General features: G+C 38.4%; 1 protein-coding gene across 1 annotated transcript; it reads right to left on the minus strand.

Moving 5' to 3' along the window:
• Window positions 1–8,871: 8,871 nt before the first annotated feature.
• On the minus strand, window positions 8,872–10,565 carry LOC112685866 (uncharacterized protein K02A2.6-like). Its single transcript, XM_025557890.1, has 2 exons — window positions 10,533–10,565; window positions 8,872–9,537 (listed from the first exon to the last, which is right to left on the minus strand). Exons 1-2 carry the CDS (start codon window positions 10,563–10,565, stop codon window positions 8,872–8,874), a joined length of 699 nt encoding a protein of 232 aa, XP_025413675.1.
• Between the last annotated feature and the right edge of the window lie 9,302 nt (window positions 10,566–19,867).

Raw genomic sequence — 19,867 nt, forward strand, 5'->3', positions numbered from 1 at the left:
ATACGGCGGGTACCCTAAATGCAAACGCAGACTGTTTATCACGCATTCATATGATAACCGATAGCAATAACCACAAAGATTACAAGTTATTGAAAGCTAAAGAAAAACCTATATTAAATAAAAAGATTATTGAAATTCCAAATAGTATTCAAAATGCAACCCCAAATGAAAACATTTTATTACCAATATCTGGCGATTTAATAATCACGCATCTAGGAATACGCGAATATATTGAAAAAATAAAATTTTATCTCCAATTCAATTTTCAGATACGAATTCCTTTCATATTTTTAAAGACCATGATCGATCCATAATATTTTATAAATTAAAAGAAACATATTTAAGCGTTAATTGCAAAACAGTTTTTTAAAGCAATTGTAGAAATAAAAACATTTTGTGTTTCACATGAGATAAAGAATTTTTCCACTATTCGATTAGAAGAGCTAACAATACCCACAAATTTTGAACATAACGTTCCGAGGAAAAGGAGCGCATAATCTATGAATACTATAGCACTTCTTTAGGGGGTCATGGGGGAGTATCCCGAATCACAAATAGATTAAAAATGAACCATAATTGGAAAAAATTGAAAAAGGATGTAAAAAAATATATTAGAAATTGTGAAATATGTCAAAAGAACAAATCTCATATAAAAACTAAACAACCAATATTAATTACTACAACGGTAACTCTAAACCATTCGAACGTAACTGTTTGGATATAGTTGGGCCACTTCCACCAACGTTAGGGGGGGGACTCCTATATTTTAACAATCCAAGATGAAATTTCACAATATGCATTAGCAATAGCATTAGCTGCTACGGATGCATCCACAGTGGTTATTTTATAAAATAAAATCCTTGTACGAACAATTACAACATTTTAAATAATATAAATTTAATATATATAAATAATATCAACTATTAAATAGAAATTTAAAATAAAAACTATAAGTACAATAGTCCTTATATGTTTTGACATTTTAATAACACAATATATAAATCTATATTGTTTTATACTTTTTTATAATTAATAAAAAAAATCCTTTTATGAACAGCTACAACTTCTTAAATAATTAATAACAAGTAGGAACATATTTTTTTTTTTTTTTTTTTTTTTATAGAATTTTCTGAAATAAACAAAAAATACAAGCATAAAAATGTATTATTTATGGTCTGCTAAAAAAAAAAATGTATATTTACTTACAAGGTACTTACTAGACATTGTTTATCTTGTGTACACTATTATTTGATAATTTTTAGCAGTCTTACAATTCTTACTGAAGAGCATCCATCATCATACTTTTCCCAACAAATTGCGACATAATGCCCAACTGCTTTGAGGTTTTTTGATATGAGAGGAATGTAATTAATTAAACCTCGAAGATAATATAGTTTATCATGAACTGATAGTATATTGGGAATATCATTTAAGACTACAGAAAGATCCAGGTCCTGTGTTACTTTTTGTTATGGCGAAATACGGCTCAATAAATAGATGGATCCCAAGCTCATAAGTATATTAATTATACAATTAATTATTTTACAAACATCACACGTTTTGATTGTTTTTGTAAAATTGAATCGTTTAAAAAATCTAAACCTTCTGTCAGTAAGTTAACGGAAATCGCATTATTGTTTCTCTTCTTCTCATACGCACAATGGTTAAATGTTTCTTTTATTATCAGATTTGGATTGTTTGTAAATATTTTACGTATTATATATTCAACTGTGCTCGAACAGTTTATATTTCTAAGTCCACTAGCAAGTTCAGTCCATGGTTGCAATTCATAGTTTTACAAACTTTTTTTTTTCATTTTATCATGGTTTTGCGCCTTGGTGATTTCAACACGTCGTTGATGGTTTGCAGTTCCTTTGTCACCTTGTACAGAGCCTTCCTCTCCATAGCTAACAAATCAATTGGAGGTGTGGATTTTGAACCTTCATCATCGCTTCTACCCACGTTTTGGAATATAGTTAGGTGAGTCGGCTCAAGTCGGGGAACCGTAAAATAGTACTGAGTGTACTACGATAGTGAGTAGTCGCCTTCTGTGTATTTTAGATCCACCGATATTCGGCATAAGCCTTGAAAGCGCCGTCATCACACCTTGACCCTTCTTTGCTGCGGTATAAATGTGTTCCCAGGTATTTAATTACCTTCTTAACTTCGACGGTTTCACCATAAATTATGACCTTTGGTTCTCCCATGCTGCGTTGGCTGCAGAAATATATGGCCTCGGTCTTGTTAATCGCCAGGCTTAGACCCAGCCAGCTGATCCTGTCTGATACGCATTCCAGAGATTCGTTGATCTTGTCCTCTTCTTCAGTTGTTGACCTTCCACGGGCAAGTACTAACATATCATCAGCGAAGTGGATTATGGATATGCCGGGAGGAAACGTGACCTACCCATTGAGTTTATTGTACATACCTATATAATATACTAGCTTAATTACCCGGCTTCGCACGGAATATTCTTGGCCGTGACATAAGTTTTATTACTTTACACTATTTAAAGCCAAGTTCGGTATAACTATTGATGGTTATAAAACAAATAAAATGAAAGTTCAATGAATAAATATAGTAATTTTGGTGATACTTCTGAATTACCGTATTTGCTGGTTCCAATATTTTTTTAAAATCCCTTCTTATTGCACGTTTTGTATATTGAAGAGACCACCATGTCAAATTTCAAGTTCATATAGTTTTGAGATGTAGCGATGATCAATAAGTGAGTTATACCTGACATTGTCCGTTGAGAACATTTTGAGTGTTCAATTCTTTTTGGGTATTTATAGGTGTGAGAACGGAACTGAGGTATAACTTTTATTAAACGACACGTCGATTTAATGACAAATTACTTTATTAACAGTAATAAATATTTAACAAACTTCATAAAGATGTACGCGTTGTTATTGCGATGACGGTTAGAACAAAAAGTTGTCCGGGCCGGTGGCTGCCTCAGCCACGGCGGCCAGACCGGTTGACGGTCGCGCTCTCGCGGACGCCCAGAGAGAGACGCCGCGGTCGTTGGAATAAAGACCGCGACATACTCCTCCCAAGTCCGTGAGACGCGCCCAAGCAACTGGGCTACTTCGGGTTGGGGTGCGGGGCCTTGGACGTCACCTCCACAGCCTCGATCCACCGTTCCACCACGGCTAGCTGTTGCTGCTGGGAGCCGTCTGGTGCATTGGCCGGTAGCTGCGTAGCTAGCAGCGGCGCCGGTTGCTCCACATGCTGTGAGGCTGGCTGCTGGCCTGACTGCGGAGCTGGCTGCTGAACTGGCTGCGAAGCTGACTGCTGAACTGGCTGCGAAGCTGACTGCTGAGCTGGATTCGGATCTGGCTGCTGTGGCTGGAACCGCCACCGTCTGTCCCGCACATTGTGGCGTTGTTACGCCGGTGGCGCTCGGCGAGGTGGTACCCTTCCCGGAGGCCCTGCATGAGCCCGGGTAGCTTCTCACTGCGGCTGTGGGGCGCTAGCCCGCGTGGACCGACGTCCATCGGCGAAACCTCTCTAGAAGAGGATCCACGCCGTCGGGCTGGCCCGGATCCGGCTAAATGATGCGGTGGCCACGCGTTCAGCCGACCAACCACTCACCAAGTCCTCCGGTTCAACCCCCGAAAGCCTCCTGGCTTCTCGGAGCAGCTGCCCAGTCATGACCCGAAGCTTCTCCACGTGGGCGGCTATCACGCCGCGGGATGGCCGATTATTACGGTTTGGTGGATTGTTGGCGCGTTCTGCTATCTGAAACAAGGTATTGTTCTCTGACGGTCCCACAGCTCTCTTCATCGCTGAGACATGTAACTTAGTAGGGTGTTTTATTTTTCACCAGTCACCGGGAGGGAACTGCATGAGCAATACTTCCTCCCGGTAACCATCGTTTATTTCAAAACCGAAAAAACAAATTCTAAAATTTGGTGGAAAATGGGACAATCCCCTATTTACGAGTCCATTACAATATTTTTACAGTTATTTTTGAGACTTTATTTTCTTAAGTTTGTTCTAGGTCCCAATAAACAGCTAAAACAAGTTTCGTTTCCTCATTCAAGTGGGTGCTCTTTGTCGTTGTCGCTCCTCCGCTTCTCTCTCCTTCAAGTTTCTTCCGACCATGTCCGAGAGTTTTATCTAATTATATTCGGATTGCAGCATATTTGTTACGATGTTCGAGACAGTGAGTTCGCTAATACCTAGATATGAGCAAACCTCGCTCTTCCACATATCCCATGCGCCGCAGGCTAGGACAGCATGTTCTGCGCTATCAGTCCCTTGTCCACAGATCGGACACACATCAGTATCTGTCAGGTTAAGCCTTTTCAAATACGCCTGGAAGCAGCCATGGCCAGTCAGGAATTGTCATGTGGAAACTCACGTTACCATGATTTCTGCTACACCATGCTTTTAGGTCTGGAATCAATCTGAATGTCCATCGCCTTTTATGTGCAGCTTCCCATTTTCTTTGCCAAACTTCTAAATTCATGGCGCGGGCATTTTGTTGGGTTGACCCTCTTAGTATACTCCTTCGCTCTTCTGCCAAAAGGCGAAGTGGTGGGGTGGTGGCTATAACGGCCAGGGCTGTATATGAGGCAGTCCTATAGCCGCATACCACACGGAGCAATGCTTTTCTATGTACCGCTTTGAGCTTACATATTGTCTTCGTTGCTGCTGTATCTATCCAAAAAGGTGCGGCGTACAGAAGGATTGACTCTGTCACACCGGCTAGCAGTCTTCTTTTCGGTTCGTTCGCTCCACCAAGGTTGGGGAGGATGAGACTGAGTTGTTTTGTAACTTTAGAAACTCTTTTTTCGACCAACGCGATGTGATCCTTGAACTTCAATTTGGTATCAAGCTGTACACCAAGGTATCGAAGACTCCTGGATGACGATATATCGTATCCTGCTAGGTTTAAATTCATCGTGTTATTGATCTTTTTGTTGGTGAACATAACAGCCTCCGTTTTTTCGACCGCAAGGCGCAGACCGTGTTCGTTCATCCATTCGATTACCCTATTAAATGTTTCTTTTAGCTGTTCTTCGGCTTCACCGTTTGTTTTTGCAGTAGCCACAATAATAACATCGTCGGCAAAGGCTAAGAGTTCAATGTCTTGGGAGAACTCAAGTCGTAGGAGACCGTCGTACATTATGTTCCAGAGGTCGGGACCCAAAATGAATCCTTGAGGCACGCCGCGCGTCACCTCGATTGTCCGGTGTCCGTTAGGAGTATTTATGGTGACGCTGCGGTCGCAAAGATAGCTACGGATAATGCTGATCAGGTAATCTGGGTAGACATACCGATCAAAAGGCATTGATGATGTCGCTCCATTGCGCTGAATTGATGGCGTTCTTGACATCTAGAGTAATCATGCCAACAACTTTTCTGCGGTGAGACGCTCCCAAATTGGCGTTTCTGATGATTTCGCCGAGGCGATTGAGTGAATCCAGAGTCAACCTTCCCTTACTGAAGCCGTTTTGTTTGTCTGATATTGCATTTGTCGTCGATAAGTGGTTCTTTAGTCTCCTCACCAGGAGCTTCTTAAACAATTTCCCAATCGTGTCTAGCATTCAGAGTGGTCGGCACGACGACGGGTTTCCGGTGCCTTCCCCAATTTAGATAATAGAACCAGGTTTGCTTTTTTCCATTTAAGCGGATATACTACTTCAGTTATACATTGGTTGTACACTTGGAGGAAGCGCTGGGGGCTTACTTTCACCGCTGCTTTGAGGACTTCGTTGTGAATGCAATCGGACCCCGGTGTTTTCCCGTTGGGTAGACCTGAAGCTTCTAGTATTTCATTCATCATAAACTCAGTGAAGTCTTCAGGATCAAACAGCCATTGTATGTTCGTGGGTTCACCACTAGTATCAGTCGGAAATAGTTCTCCGATAATGCTGTCGAGTCGTCTCGGTAGCTCAATACCTATGATTTTCCACCTACGATTTAACTTCTTTGTAACTGTGCGGTATGGTCTACCCCATGGGTCGTGTTCAACCTCGGCGCACAGTTTCGCCCAAAGCTCAGACTTGGCAGTTTTTATAGCCAGAATTAGCTGTCTTTTGGCATATTTTTAAGCTGAAGCCTCAGCCTGGCATTCCTCTTCGGTTACTCTCTTTCTTCTACGCAAGTAAATCCTTCATGCCCAGAGACAATCAGCTCTAATCGTGGCGATGTTATCAGACCACTATGGCACTGGCTTACGTCTAGAATTTCCCCTAGTGCATAGCATGCAGGAATCAGAAATGCGGGCCAGAAGGTAGGTCAATTCCTGTGCTTTGGTCTCGACTGTGATATTTTGTCTGTTGTCGACTTTTGGTTATAACTCCCTCCTGACTGCTTCTTGCAATTTCCCAGTATCCAACTTAAAGACAGACCATCTAGTCTCGTCTCTTGCGTCGACGTTGGATTCTTCATCAACGACTTTCCAGCTGTGTACATCACCAATTATGGCCTCCGAGGCGAATGTCACATCGATGTGTGTTTTCGATGCGCCTCTAACGAATGTCGGTTGGTTGCCGCGATTACACACGTACAAGTTTATTGAGTGTATGTCATCTGCCAGAAGAGAGCCTCTTTGATTTTCGTCTGGGCTTCCCCATTCGGGACTGTAGGCGTTAAAATCACCGGCAACAATCACCGGCACCGCAGATGTCCTCACGCTGGAAAAGAGTCTGTCGATGTAGTCCGCGAACTCATCAATTGTGCAGTTCGGTGACCGGTAGCAGCTGTAGATCCTAGTGCCCATGGTCTCTACCCACCGGAATCCGTTATCAGAGGTAGGGCCAATCGCGTCGAGTGCTAGTGAGTCTCGCATAGCATATACGGCTGCCTTGCGTCCTAGATCACTGAATTGTCCGTTTTCGTCGGAGGAAGTCCCATATTGCTCGCTGGCAAGCATAATATCAACTTCCATCTTTGCTGCCGTTACGTACATCAAGTCCTGCGCAGCGCGGCACCCTCCGATGTTAATCTGCAGGAATTTAATAATTGCAGATTTTGTGTCTCCTTACTTTCACCCACTACCCCTGTGATCGAACCGACAGTGATAGGGACTTCGATGTTTCTCTCAAGATTTTTTCCTTCAGTAATTCGCCCGGATTTCAAGGTGGATTCCTTCTGGAGTAATCTCTTAAATGTCTCTACTCCTTCTTGGTCAACGTCACACTGTACTGCAAATGTGTCTATCTCTTCCACATTTACGACAGCATTTTTCCCTATTGGGACCCGTACAACCTCTGGATTCGTGTCCTGTGGCTAGGCACCTATAACACTTGAGACATCTTTCGCAAATTCTTGCTTCACAATATTCCTTGCCAACTTTTAAGCGGCCTACTGCTACGATTTGATCAGCTAATTGTTGTCAAACCAAGACAATCGTCGCGAATGTTCCTCCATATAATTTTCTAATGTTGATCAAATTAACATCTTCTGGTTTCGCATCGTGTGCGCAAACTATTGCTTGGACTACATATTCCTTACCACACCAGCTTGCCATACTCTTTATTTCAAGAAGACACCTTTGAGACAAGGTTCGAACACTTGCACCGTCTCCCGCAGCTTAAGAGATTTCGGTCTTAACTGCTTCTACTGTCGATGCATCACCACTGATTTCTATCAACATGGAGCCTTGTCTGGTTTGTCGCATAGCTACTATTGTGTTGCCTATTACCTACTGTTTTACATCTTTACTTAGTCTCTCCGCTAGTGTAGGAAAGTTCTCGGGTTTTGAATCCACCAATATTGCAGGGTTCCGCTTATTGGTCCTTTTCCTTATATCGACCTTGTTTGTGGTGGAAACCGCTTCTGGCACTGACTGTTTCTTTTGGTTTTTGGATTTTTTAACCACTTCCGTCCATTCGCTCAAATTTGTATTTACTATTTCTGGCGCTGTCCTTTCCAGAAGCTCATCTCCTTTCTTCTCGTATGTATCCATTCGTAGTCTAAGGTCGTGAAAACCTTTTGCAATATCAGCAATCAAGGGAGATTTGTCCTCGGAGCGCAGTGGGTCGAGGGGACGCCCCTGGCGTTGAGCGGCTTGTATTTTTTTAAGCATATCAAGCGAATTCTGCTGTTGTAGCTGTTGCTGTTTGAGGCATTTCTCAACGGCATCAGGGGTTCGAGTCATACCTAGTACATTAGCAACCTTCGTGAACTCCCTGATACATGCGCCAAGGTCCTTGATGCCGCTTTTGATGTCCCCTCTTGTGTTAGTGGCGGTCTGAATGTTTATCTTCAATGAGGTCAGGTGCTTGTTGATTTCCTCTAAGGTTTTAGAATATCTTTTCTCAGCCTATGTTTGCGAAAAACTTAACGTCTCGACCGACTCTTTGCCGCTTCGCCTATTTAAATATCCAACATTTTCTGGTTTCCGTTGCATGCCATTAGGTACGACTGTCTCAGCAGTAGATTTACCAGTGGAGAGGGCCATGCTGGACAACCTATGGACTGGGTTCTGGCTTGCCAATAACGACCTTTGGGGCGAGCTACCCTCAACTGCCCGTTTTGGGGTTTCCGAGACCCCAGTAGCAGTAACATCAATAGCTTTATTTGTCTCAATCATAATTTTTAAAGTATGGCTTAGCGGCCATCGATGGCACCAGCTTCGCGCCATCTGTCGGTTTTCTAGTTTGTTTGCCAGATCTAGGAAGATACCGGGGGTCGATCAGTTCCCCGGTGGTGAGCTTGTCCGCGACCGCTTATTTGTCCAATCTCGAAGGGTATGGCTTATTTCGCGGCTACCCTGCATATCTACAGGACGTTCCCCTATCCGCAACCTGGGGACGCGCCCGGCGGCATACTCGTGCCCCGACCGAGTAGTAGGGTGCTTACCCTCCGTCAAGAACACTACGGTTCCTAGAGGTTTACCCAACTTAACCGGACCTAACCATTTCGGGGCGAACCCCACGCCGCGTGAAACCGCTTCTCCGTACTTGACTGCGGATGTGTTTTGTAATACACCCAATCCCCTACTGATAGACATGCCCTTCCCGGGGATTCTGAGGGTATTTGGGTATTGGGGGCTTCAGGGTTGGGAACCACCGAGTGACCCCCTTCTTCCACCGGAGCATCATTCGGTTCCACCTGAGAGTCATCGAATCCCACCAAAGGTTTCCGATCTGCTTCGGAGAATTCCGGATCACCTTGGCCCGTATCTGGACATGCTTCGACCAGCCTAAGCTGCCAATCTCTGGGGGCCCTGATCTCCCGGCTAAACATCAATTTGGCTGGGGACTGTCCGGTGTTTCGGTTTTCTCGGCTTCTCACAGAGAATAATACGTGTGGCAGGTAAAGATCCCACAGATGGTGCGGCTTATCAACGAGTAAGGTTCGTAACCCTTTCTTCAACTCTTGATTTTGCCTTTCTACCTGGTTGGCACGTGGGTGGTATATTGGAGTTGTCCATCCTTCCACTCCCCACCACCTGAGTGCAAATCCTATTGCCTTGGATACAAACTGCGGGCCATTATCTGACAATAATGCCCTCGGGTATCCGAAACGTAAAAACAACTCCCGTTCGAATGTATCAACAATCGATTTGGTTGTCGTCTATATTTATTTATAGTCAAAACTATAACGTTATTGACTTATTATTGAATATAATCTATTAAATTTTTTAATATATTGTTATGTTTATCTTTTATACTTATAGGGAACATTAAGCTTTTAGATTTTAACCATGAAGAATTAAATAAAAAACATTTATGCATGTTACATTTTTCCAATTCTGATTTCACTTTCAATAAACGAAATTTGAAAAAAAAATGCTATTCCAAAAATGTTTGAAACAGAAAGTTCAACATTATAAGTATTAACCCCGAACAAAACCTATACTTCAAAACATTTTCCAAAAAGCCCCGAACATTCGACATCAATATTCAAAATATATTCTCCAGAAACTACTCCAACAAGAAATAAAAATATTAATTTGAAAAATGGCGATGGTTTTTATTTTCCAATACCGAAAAAATCCGTGAAAAATTCTTCTTCAACATCTTATTTATCAACATCATCTCCAGAGTTAACTCCAAACTCAAAATTAATAATAAAATCAACAATACACTTTCCGAGCCCTTCAATTAGTCCAAAAGTACTTTTTCCAAATAATAACATAATTAAACATAATAATAGTATTAATAAAAAAGTACTACAATTAAAAAAAGTAGTTGAAAATCAAGGTCACTTATTAAATTATAAACGTGCTTCAATTTCAAAATTACGAAATAATTATTCGATTTTAAGGTCCAAAATGAAGAACAAAGATATTTTTAATAAAATACAATTTCCATCACATGATTCGAAGACATTAGTGAAGATGCAAATATTACGATCTAAAACCTGTCACCACCTAGGTGAACCCATTGAACTATATGATAACTGGAATGCTTACTAGCCATATGAACAATGTAAATAAAACCGAGCGACCGTGATAAACAAAGATAACAAATATATTAGATATTTTTTCCATGCGCAATCTCCATCGTGGTAATAATTGTTGAATATTCATATTTTATTGCTGTACTGTTATTTTGTTCGTGTTATACCCCGCTTTTATTGTGCGTCGTTTTCAACGCCATTTATGCATCTACTTCTTCGCAATCAAGCAATATAATCTTCCTGTTTCGTTTCAATAACACCGAACAACTGTTTCTGGCATCGTCTTCCGGAGACTTAAACGATAGGTCTTGAAGTTTCCCAGCCACGGTCCAGCTGTGTTTTACGTGCGCCTTTGTTGGTATCCATACATTTTAAGGGGCATCTTTATAATCAACCCAGGGGTTTCATTGTATTTAAGGTTAATTAATCATTTAAATACATTATGCCACCTAAACTTGACACGCCTATTAAACCAACTACTAAAGCTCCATCTCTTCGCGTTACACCTACATCTATTTCTAATGAAGACCTTATGACTGCCCTCAAGTCCTTCAAATCTGAAATGCTAGCCTCCAGTAAAGCCTCCTCAGCTCTACAAGCGTCACAATATGATGATTTAAAGTGCGGGCTTACTAGCCTTTGCACTCAATTGACTGAGATTAAGGCAGAAAATACCTTGCTCCGCAATGAAATTAATACCTTAAAAGCCAAAGTATCTAGTCTTGAGTCTTCCCGTCTTACTGTACAACCACAGTCGGTTGTTGGGCAAGTACTGCAGGAAACTTTTGAACGTGATAGATGTCGCCACAATCTTATTGCCTATGGTGTTCCGGAATCTGCTTCCGCGGACATTCCACAACGTATTGCTCAGGACAGGCAGTCTATAATTGATATCCTCGAATCTCTCGGGAATACTATTCCTTTGAATACGAAACTTGTTCGTCTTGGTAAAACTCGTAGCGACAATGCTGCTCGTCCAATTAAAATCATTTTCACATCTACCGAATCAGCGGCCAGTGCCCTATCGCAGTTCAACCAAGCCAGGCATTCCGGCACCACATTTTTGGATGGTTTTCGGTTGGTCAGAGACAAAACTGTTCTTGAACGCAAACTGTTGCGTGATTGTCACGCTGAGCTTGATCGCAGAATAAAGGATGGTGAAGTTGGTCTATGGATTATATTTGAAAATGGTTCGCCGAAAGTTGGACCTGCCGTCTCAAAAAAACGGGGGTGTAAGCTATCCTCCACCTCCGATCAATCAACAGCTCAAGTAATCTGTCCCGCCCCCATCACCGGTCTCTACCAGAATTGTCGCGGACTCCGAACCAAACTTACCTGCTTTAAATGTAATGTATCTGAATTTAATTATACCTTTATTGTTTTAACCGAAACATGGTTAAGAGCTAACTTTTTAGATTGTGAGCTTGGTCTCATTAACTACAATATTTATAGATTTGACAGATGCTCTTTAACAAGCAACTGTCTTCGGGGGGGGTGGTGTTCTCATTGGCATTCATAAAGATATTCCATCTCATTTAATAAAAACAAACTGCCTAAATGTTGAACAGATTTTTGTTAATTTCTCTATAGGTACTTCAAGCTATTTAGTTGGTGGTGTATACATTCCTCCGTTATCATCCATTCAAATGTATGAATCCCATGCTAGTTCAGTAAATATTTTAATTGATAAATATATCAACCATACTTTTATTATTTGTGGGGACTATAACTTACCCGAAATTATTTGGAATAATGACGATAGTGGGTTATTATATTCTTACTCTTCAACTACTAGAGCTCCTTGTATTCCTGAATTGTTTGCAACTCATTCATTCTATCAAATGAACATCTCTTTCAATGCCCATGGGTCTCTTTTAGATCTTGTGTTTACCTGCAACAAACTTCTTGTAGTCAATAAATCACTCGAACCGGCAGTTCCTATAGATCCATATCACCCAGCACTTTGCATATCTCTGTCCAATAAGCCTAGTAGTACACCATGTGACCGTAGCAATTCATTTTTTAATTTTAACAAAGCAGATTATTTAAAAATTAGTTCATTCTTGGGATCTTTTGACTGGTATTCTACCTTTCATCCTCTTGATATTGATTCAGCGTTCAACACTTTTTACGACGCTCTACACAAATCTATACTTGATTTTGTCCCAAAGTGTACATTCCGCAAATCGACATATCCACCTTGGTATTCCCATGAATTAAAACAAGTTGTTGCGTTAAAGAAAAAGGCCCACGCAAGTTTCAAGTCATCTCTCAGCAGCCATGACTACAAAGAATTCTCCTTTCTCCGTGCTAAATTCAAATACCTTTCAAAAAAATGTTTTCGCGACTATTCCAAACATGCAGATAGCTCATTAACAAGTAATCCAAAAAAATTCTGGCAATTCATAAACAACAGTAGATCCGATCACAAAGATATCCCTAAAGTTGTTTCTCTTAATGGAACATCCTCTTGTAACGATCACGAGTCTGCTGAGATGTTTTCTTCATATTTTTCCTCAGTTTATTCTTCCAAGGTGATTCCATGTGACTTTGAAAGTCCGGACATTTATTCTTTTGATCTGCCAAACAACGTCTCTTTAAGCGTAGATGATGTCTTCCAAAAATTATCTGAACTACATTGTAACAAATCTGTCGGTCCAGATGGCATACCTGGTATATTTCTTTTCAAGCTAAAATCCATTATATCTTACCCCCTTTGGATCCTTTTTAGACGATCACTTGATGAAGGCATCTTCCCACACATTCTTAAATTGGGATCAATTACGCCAATTCTGAAATCCGGATGCCCAACTGATGTCTCCTACTACAGGCCCATCTCAATTTTATCGCATATTGCCAAAATGTTTGAGTCATTGGTCCAAAAGGATATTCTTAGATCTTTCAATAATATTATTATGGAAGAGCAACATGGTTTTCGTCCTGGTCGTTCTACTACCACTAACAGTCTAATTTTTCATAATTATGTTTTCAAGGCTTTCCAACATCATTCACAGGTTGACGTTATTTACACAGATTTTAATAAGGCCTTCGATACCGTTAACCATGACGTCTTAGTGAAAATTCTAAAAGATTATGGCACTGGTGAGCCGCTTTTGTCTTGGCTTAAATCCTACCTAGGTAACAGATATCAATGGGTTAAACTACCTAACGTTAAATCTAATGTGTTCTTTACCCCTTCTGGTGCTCCCCAAGGTGGACACCTGTCCCCTTTGCTTTTTTCTATCTTTATCAACAGCCTTAGTAAAACACTAAATCATTGTCAAGTTTTATGTTTCGCGGACGACATCAAGCTCTTTATGCTAATAAACTGCATTGAAGACAGTCTTAAACTACAAAGTGATTTAGATAGATTTGTTGCTCTTTTTATTAAATTAGGTTTGTCACTGAATCTAGGTAAATGTAAAGTCATGACGTTTACTAGAACCCGCTCTCCGTTAACGTTCTCCTACCATATTCATGATTCAATAATTTCTCGCTGTGATGAATTTACGATGGATCTTGGGTTCAAACTCTCCAGTAACCTTGACCCGGGCCTTCACATTGAAATGGCTTGTTGCAAAGCTCTAAGAATGTTGGGTGTAATAATGAGATTGTCAAAGGACCTTAACCTAACTTCTTCATTGAAAGTTTTATACTGTTCGTTAGTCCGGCCAATTATTGAATATGGTGCCATTATTTGGAATCCCCACACGGCCGACAACGCTTCCCAGGTGGAAAGGGTACAGCGTAGGTTCTTGCGATTTACCAGCTTCCTTTTAGACATCAAATGTCCACCGCATGATTATTCCCCAGTTGCTATTCAACTTAATCTAGCCTCACTGGCAGAGCGCAGGCGCATTATGGATAGCAAGTTCTTGAATGGACTGTTAGATGGTAGTGTTGATTCCCCGACTTTACTATCCTTAATTAATTTTAAAGTATCTCAACGCTCCACCCGCTCTATTACTTCATTTCATGTCCCTTTTTGTTCCACCAACTACTTACTAAATGAGCCTATGAGGCGTATGATGCATAATGCCAATTTGGACCCCACTTTCTCTTTTAGTTAGTTCCCCACTATCTCTTTTAGTTAGTTCTGTCATATATATTATTTTTGAAATGCCCATAAACTGTATTATCCCATTGCTACTTAATAACTACTGTTCATTTTAACACCTTCATGTATCTATATCTTTAATTGCATACCTATGTATATTTTTATTACTATTATTTTTTTTTTTTTTGTTTCTTTTTCTCTCGATTTGTAAACCATATTACCTGTTTTTCTATGTATAAAAGGGCTTAGCCCGTGTATTCTAATAAAATAAAAAAAATAAAAAATAAAATAAAATAAATAAAACATCAAGAAACCCATGGTCTTTTGATGAAAAACAATTTGCTTTAAGCTTATTTTACAAATCACCATCTACATATAAATTTTTAAAAAATTCTAAACAAATTATTTTACCCGGATTATCCACTATACGTCATTGGATTGGGAATTCTAAATTCAAAACTGGTTTCAATATGGGAATTTTGAAACAAATAAAAATGAAAGCTGATACTGTTGAAACAGCAATTCAATAATTATTTAATAATGTTATCAACATTATATTATTATCATATATCAAGTATCAACTATTGATTATTGTTATTATTACTATTGTGTTTTTACCTTTTGAGTTTATAATTTTTTTTTTTTTTTTTGTTGTAAAAAGTTAAAAGGTTTAAAAGCATGTGAGCATTAAAAATTAATTTACATATTGAAGAAAGGTGGTCTTCTCTTATTACATTTCAATAGGTTATGGGCCCAGGCACAAAATAAACTGCTAAGAAAAGTTTTACAGAGTAAATATTTTTTTTGTCAGTTTCTTTTATAATATATTCAATATGTCACGAAGGGAAGACAGATTCAATATAACACCATTTGAAGGAACGAATTTTCCAACTTGGCAATTTCGTGTAGAATCATTGTTAAGGGCAAATGGGGTGCTAGATGTTCTTAGTGCCACCCGCCCAGTAAAAGCCGAAGAGCAAGTTGCGTTTGACAAGAGGGATGCAAAAGCTACAGACTTGATAATACAATGTACCGCTGACACTCATGTTGAGTATGTTCGAGGAGAATCAGCAAAGGAGATCTGGAACAAATTAAAAACTACATTCGAACGAAAAGGTACATCTAGTCGTTTATATTTATTAAAAAAATTGATTACAATGAAATTTGATGATAATGAATCAATGGAAACTCATCTGAGTCAGTTTGATGATTTACTTAGACAAGTTAGACTATCTGGTGGAAAATTAGATGATGATCTAATTGCATGCATGCTCCTTTTAACGTTACCTGATTCATTCAACATGGTGATCACAGCAATTGAAACTTTGTCATCTGATAAAATAACACTAGAATTTGTGAAATCGAGGCTTTTAGATGAAGAAATTAAAAGAAATTCAAGATCAGACTGTTCAACAGGAAAGGATAACTCAAGTGTTAAAGCTGCTTTTGGCACATCCACAAATCGTTTTCCTTTTAAATGTAATTTTTGTCATAAACCAGGGCATAAGAAGCAAGATTGTTGGAAGTGGAAACGACAACAAGAAAATACAGATAAGTCAGCCAATATGACTGAAGAAAATGATTTTATAGCTTTTATGGTCTCTCCACATGATCATGTTGTTGATAATCATTTAAATATGTCATGGTTCTTAGACTCTGGTGCATCTGATCATTTGATTAATGATGAAAGTTACTTTAGTGTTTCAAGTGAACTGAATTCCCCGATAACAATCGGCGTGGCCAAGAGCGGAGAAAGCTTAAAAGCTTTCAAAGTAGGTGATATAAATGTATCTCAAACGTTAAATGGTAAAACTGTAAGGTGTGTAATTAAAAATGTATTGTATGTTTCGCATTTAAGAAAAAATTTATTGTCAGCCGGGAAAATTGAGCAAAACGGTTTGTCGATTGTATTAAAAAATGGAAAAGCAGATTCATAATAAAAATGGTCGAGTAGCTGAAGGCATAAGAAAAGGTACATTATATGAAGTTGTTTTTAATGTAATTAAATCAAATGCATATTCATCTGAAAAGAAAAGTAATTATGATTTATGGCACTACCGATTAGGTCATATGAACTACCAATATACAAATCGACTGAGTTCAATGGTTGATGGGCTGAAATTAAGTAAACCTATTGATGGAATGTTTTGTCGAATTTGTATAGAAGCTAAACAGTCTCGTTTACCATTTAAAGGAGAACGAACTAGAGCTAGTAGACCCATAGAATTAATTCACAGTGACATTTGTGGACCAATAAACCCACCTACATGGAATGGTAAAAAATATTTCATTACATTTATAGATGATTTTACCCATTTTACAGTTGTTTATCTACTTACTAATAAAAGTGAAACGTTTGAAGTATTTAAAGAGTATATTGCTATGGTAGAAGCTCAATTTGGTACAAAAGTTTCTAGACTACGATGTGATAACAGTGGGGAAAATACTTCAAATAATATCAAAGAATTTTGTGTTCAAAAGGGAATCCAAACCGAGTTAACCATACCATATACACCAGAACAAAATGGTCATGCAGAACGTATGAACAGGACATTAATTGAAAAAGGCCGTGCACTATTACTTCAGAGTTCTCTTGGAAAAGAAATGTGGGGAGAAGCTGTCTTGACAGCAACATACCTCATCAACCGTTCACCTAGCAACTCAACATTTAATAAAACTCCAGCTGAGCTTTGGTTTAAAAGGAGGCCAAACATTTCAAATTTAAGAGTTTTTGGTTCTATTGCACATCTGCATTTGCGAAACCAAATAAGAACAAAGTTTGATAGTAAGTCTAAACAGTACACAATGATTGGATATACAACACACGGCTATCGTCTTTGGTGTCAAGAAACAAAAAAAATCATAACAGGTAGAGACATTATTTTTGAAGAAAATATTAAAGATCAAAAGGTAGTTTCAAAAGATATTGCCGCCTATTATCCAGATAAAGAAAGTTTCGAAGACAACCCAAACGAGGAGAATACCGAGGACATCAAAACACATAGTTGCATAGAGCAAGAAAAGGAACAAAATGATAAAAAAAATGAAGAGCAGGATATTAGACCACAAAGGACCATTAGAGCACCAAATTACTTGCAAGATTATGATACATCCTATTTGGCAATGGCTTTATCAGCTGAAACTATAGTAGACAATGTACCAATAACATATGATGAAGCTCAAAGTCATCCAAACAAGAAGGAGTAGAATCTAGCAATGAAATCAGAAATAGAATCTTTACACAAAAATAAAACATGGACACTTGTTAAAAAACCACCAAATAGAAATATAATTAGTACAAAATGGATTTTCAAAATTAAGAAGAACGGTGAAGGACAAATAATCAAATATAAGGCCAGACTTGTTGCCAGAGGTTTTTCATAACAAGAAGGACTGGATTATACAGAAACCTATTCTCCAGTAGCAAAACTCACTACATTTAGGTCTCTGTTAGTTTTAGCAGTTCAAAGAAGTTGGCATCTTTACCAGTTAGATGTTAAAACAGCTTTTCTACATGGAGTTGTGAATGAAGAAGTTTACATTGAACAACCTTGTGGTTTAAGTAAAAATAATAATCTGGTGTGTCGACTTCACAAGGCATTGTATGGTTTAAAGCAAGCATCAAAGTGTTGGAACTATAGATTTCATACATTTCTAACAAAAATTGGTTTCACTAGAAGTAACACAGATCATTGTTTATACACTTTAGATTTTAAAGGTCAAGAAGATTTAGTACACTTGCTGCTATATGTTAATGACATCATTCTCGCTAGTGGGAGCATTAAGAGAATTAATGAACTCAAGTGTCTATTAAAAGAAGAGTTTGAAATTGAAGATTGCGGTATTCTAAATTACTACTTAGGAATTAAAATTGAACATAATGTGGATAAAGCAGAACTTAAGATAAGTCAAGGTCAGTATCTTAAAAATGTTCTTCAGCGTTTCAACATGTCAGATTGCAAACCAAGATCTATTCTAATTGAGACCAAACTTGATTTATCAATTAACACACTTACAACGACATCTTGTAGTCAGCCGTATAGACAGCTCATAGGATGTCTCATATTAGCCACACGACCAGATCTAAGCTACTGTTTAAACTATTTTAGCCATTTCCAAAGTAAACTCCAAGAAGTTCATTGGGTGCATCTAAAAGGTGTTCTTAGATATATTAAAGGAACATTGGATTATTCAATAATTTATAGAAAACAAAGTATTACAACAATACTTGAAGGCTATGTTGACGCAGATTGGGCTAATCATGAAGATAGAAAATCTGTGACAGGATATATATTTAAAATGTATGGATCAATAATTTCTTGGTCAATCAACCGTCAACCAACAATTGCACTCTCAACTACTGAAGCTGAATATATGGCGGCCAGCTATGCTACTTGCGAGGCAATATGGTTAAAGAATATATTAAAGGATTTTGGAGTTGAATTATCTGAACCAATAACATTATACGAAGATAATCAGAGCTGTATACAGCTATCACAAAATCCAAGCCATCATTGTCGAACAAAACACATAGATATTCGCCATCACTTCATCCGGGAAAAGGTTGAGGAAGGTGTTGTTATGCTAAGATACATTACATCAGAAAATCAACAAGCAGACATTCTGACAAAAGGATTACCAGTCAATAAATTCAATCATCTTGTCAAACTAATTATGAATTGAGTGGGAGTGTTGAAACAGCAATTCAATAATTATTTAATTATGTTATCAACATTATATTATTATCATATATCAAGTATCAACTATTCATTATTGTTATTATTACTATTGTGTTTTTACCTTTTGAGGTTATAAATTTTTTTTTTTTTTTTGTTGTAAAAAGTTAAAAGGTTTAAAAGCATGTGAGCATTAAAAATGAATTTACATATTGAAGAAAGGTGGTCTTCTCTTATTACATTTCAATAGTTTTCACAAAAAAATTTTACCTTAAAAGCTCTTTTTTTTTTGTAAATGGCATGACCCATTTTTGACCACAAATTATTTTCTTTGATATTTTTTAATGAATTTCAGTGGTTGTATTTCTTTTCTAAGTCAAAAAATGACCGAGTTATAGCAATTTGATTTTATGTTATTTACACGGTTATAATACGTAGAGGTAGTTTATAATAATAAATACGTGAATAATAAAAATAAAATTACTAATATTGATTTTTTTATTCATAAAAGTTTTATTTATCTAACATTTTGTTCAAACTGTGCACCATGTTGCTGTGAACAACATTCAACACGATTTAAAAATTCTCTGTTAGTAGCAGAAATTATTTGTTCCTCTGTAATTTGATTACATGCAGCAACTACTTTGTTTTTCAACTCAAGAAGACATGTAGGCATACACTACCGTTTCAAGTGACCCCATAGGAAGTAATCTAGAGGTGTAAGATCTGGCCATCTTGGTGGCCACTGAACTGTTCTATAAGTCCCTAT

The sequence above is a fragment of the Sipha flava genome, unplaced genomic scaffold (genome assembly GCF_003268045.1).
Source record: "Sipha flava isolate LNK unplaced genomic scaffold, YSA_version1 295_pilon_pilon, whole genome shotgun sequence".
NCBI lineage: Eukaryota > Metazoa > Arthropoda > Insecta > Hemiptera > Aphididae > Sipha > Sipha flava.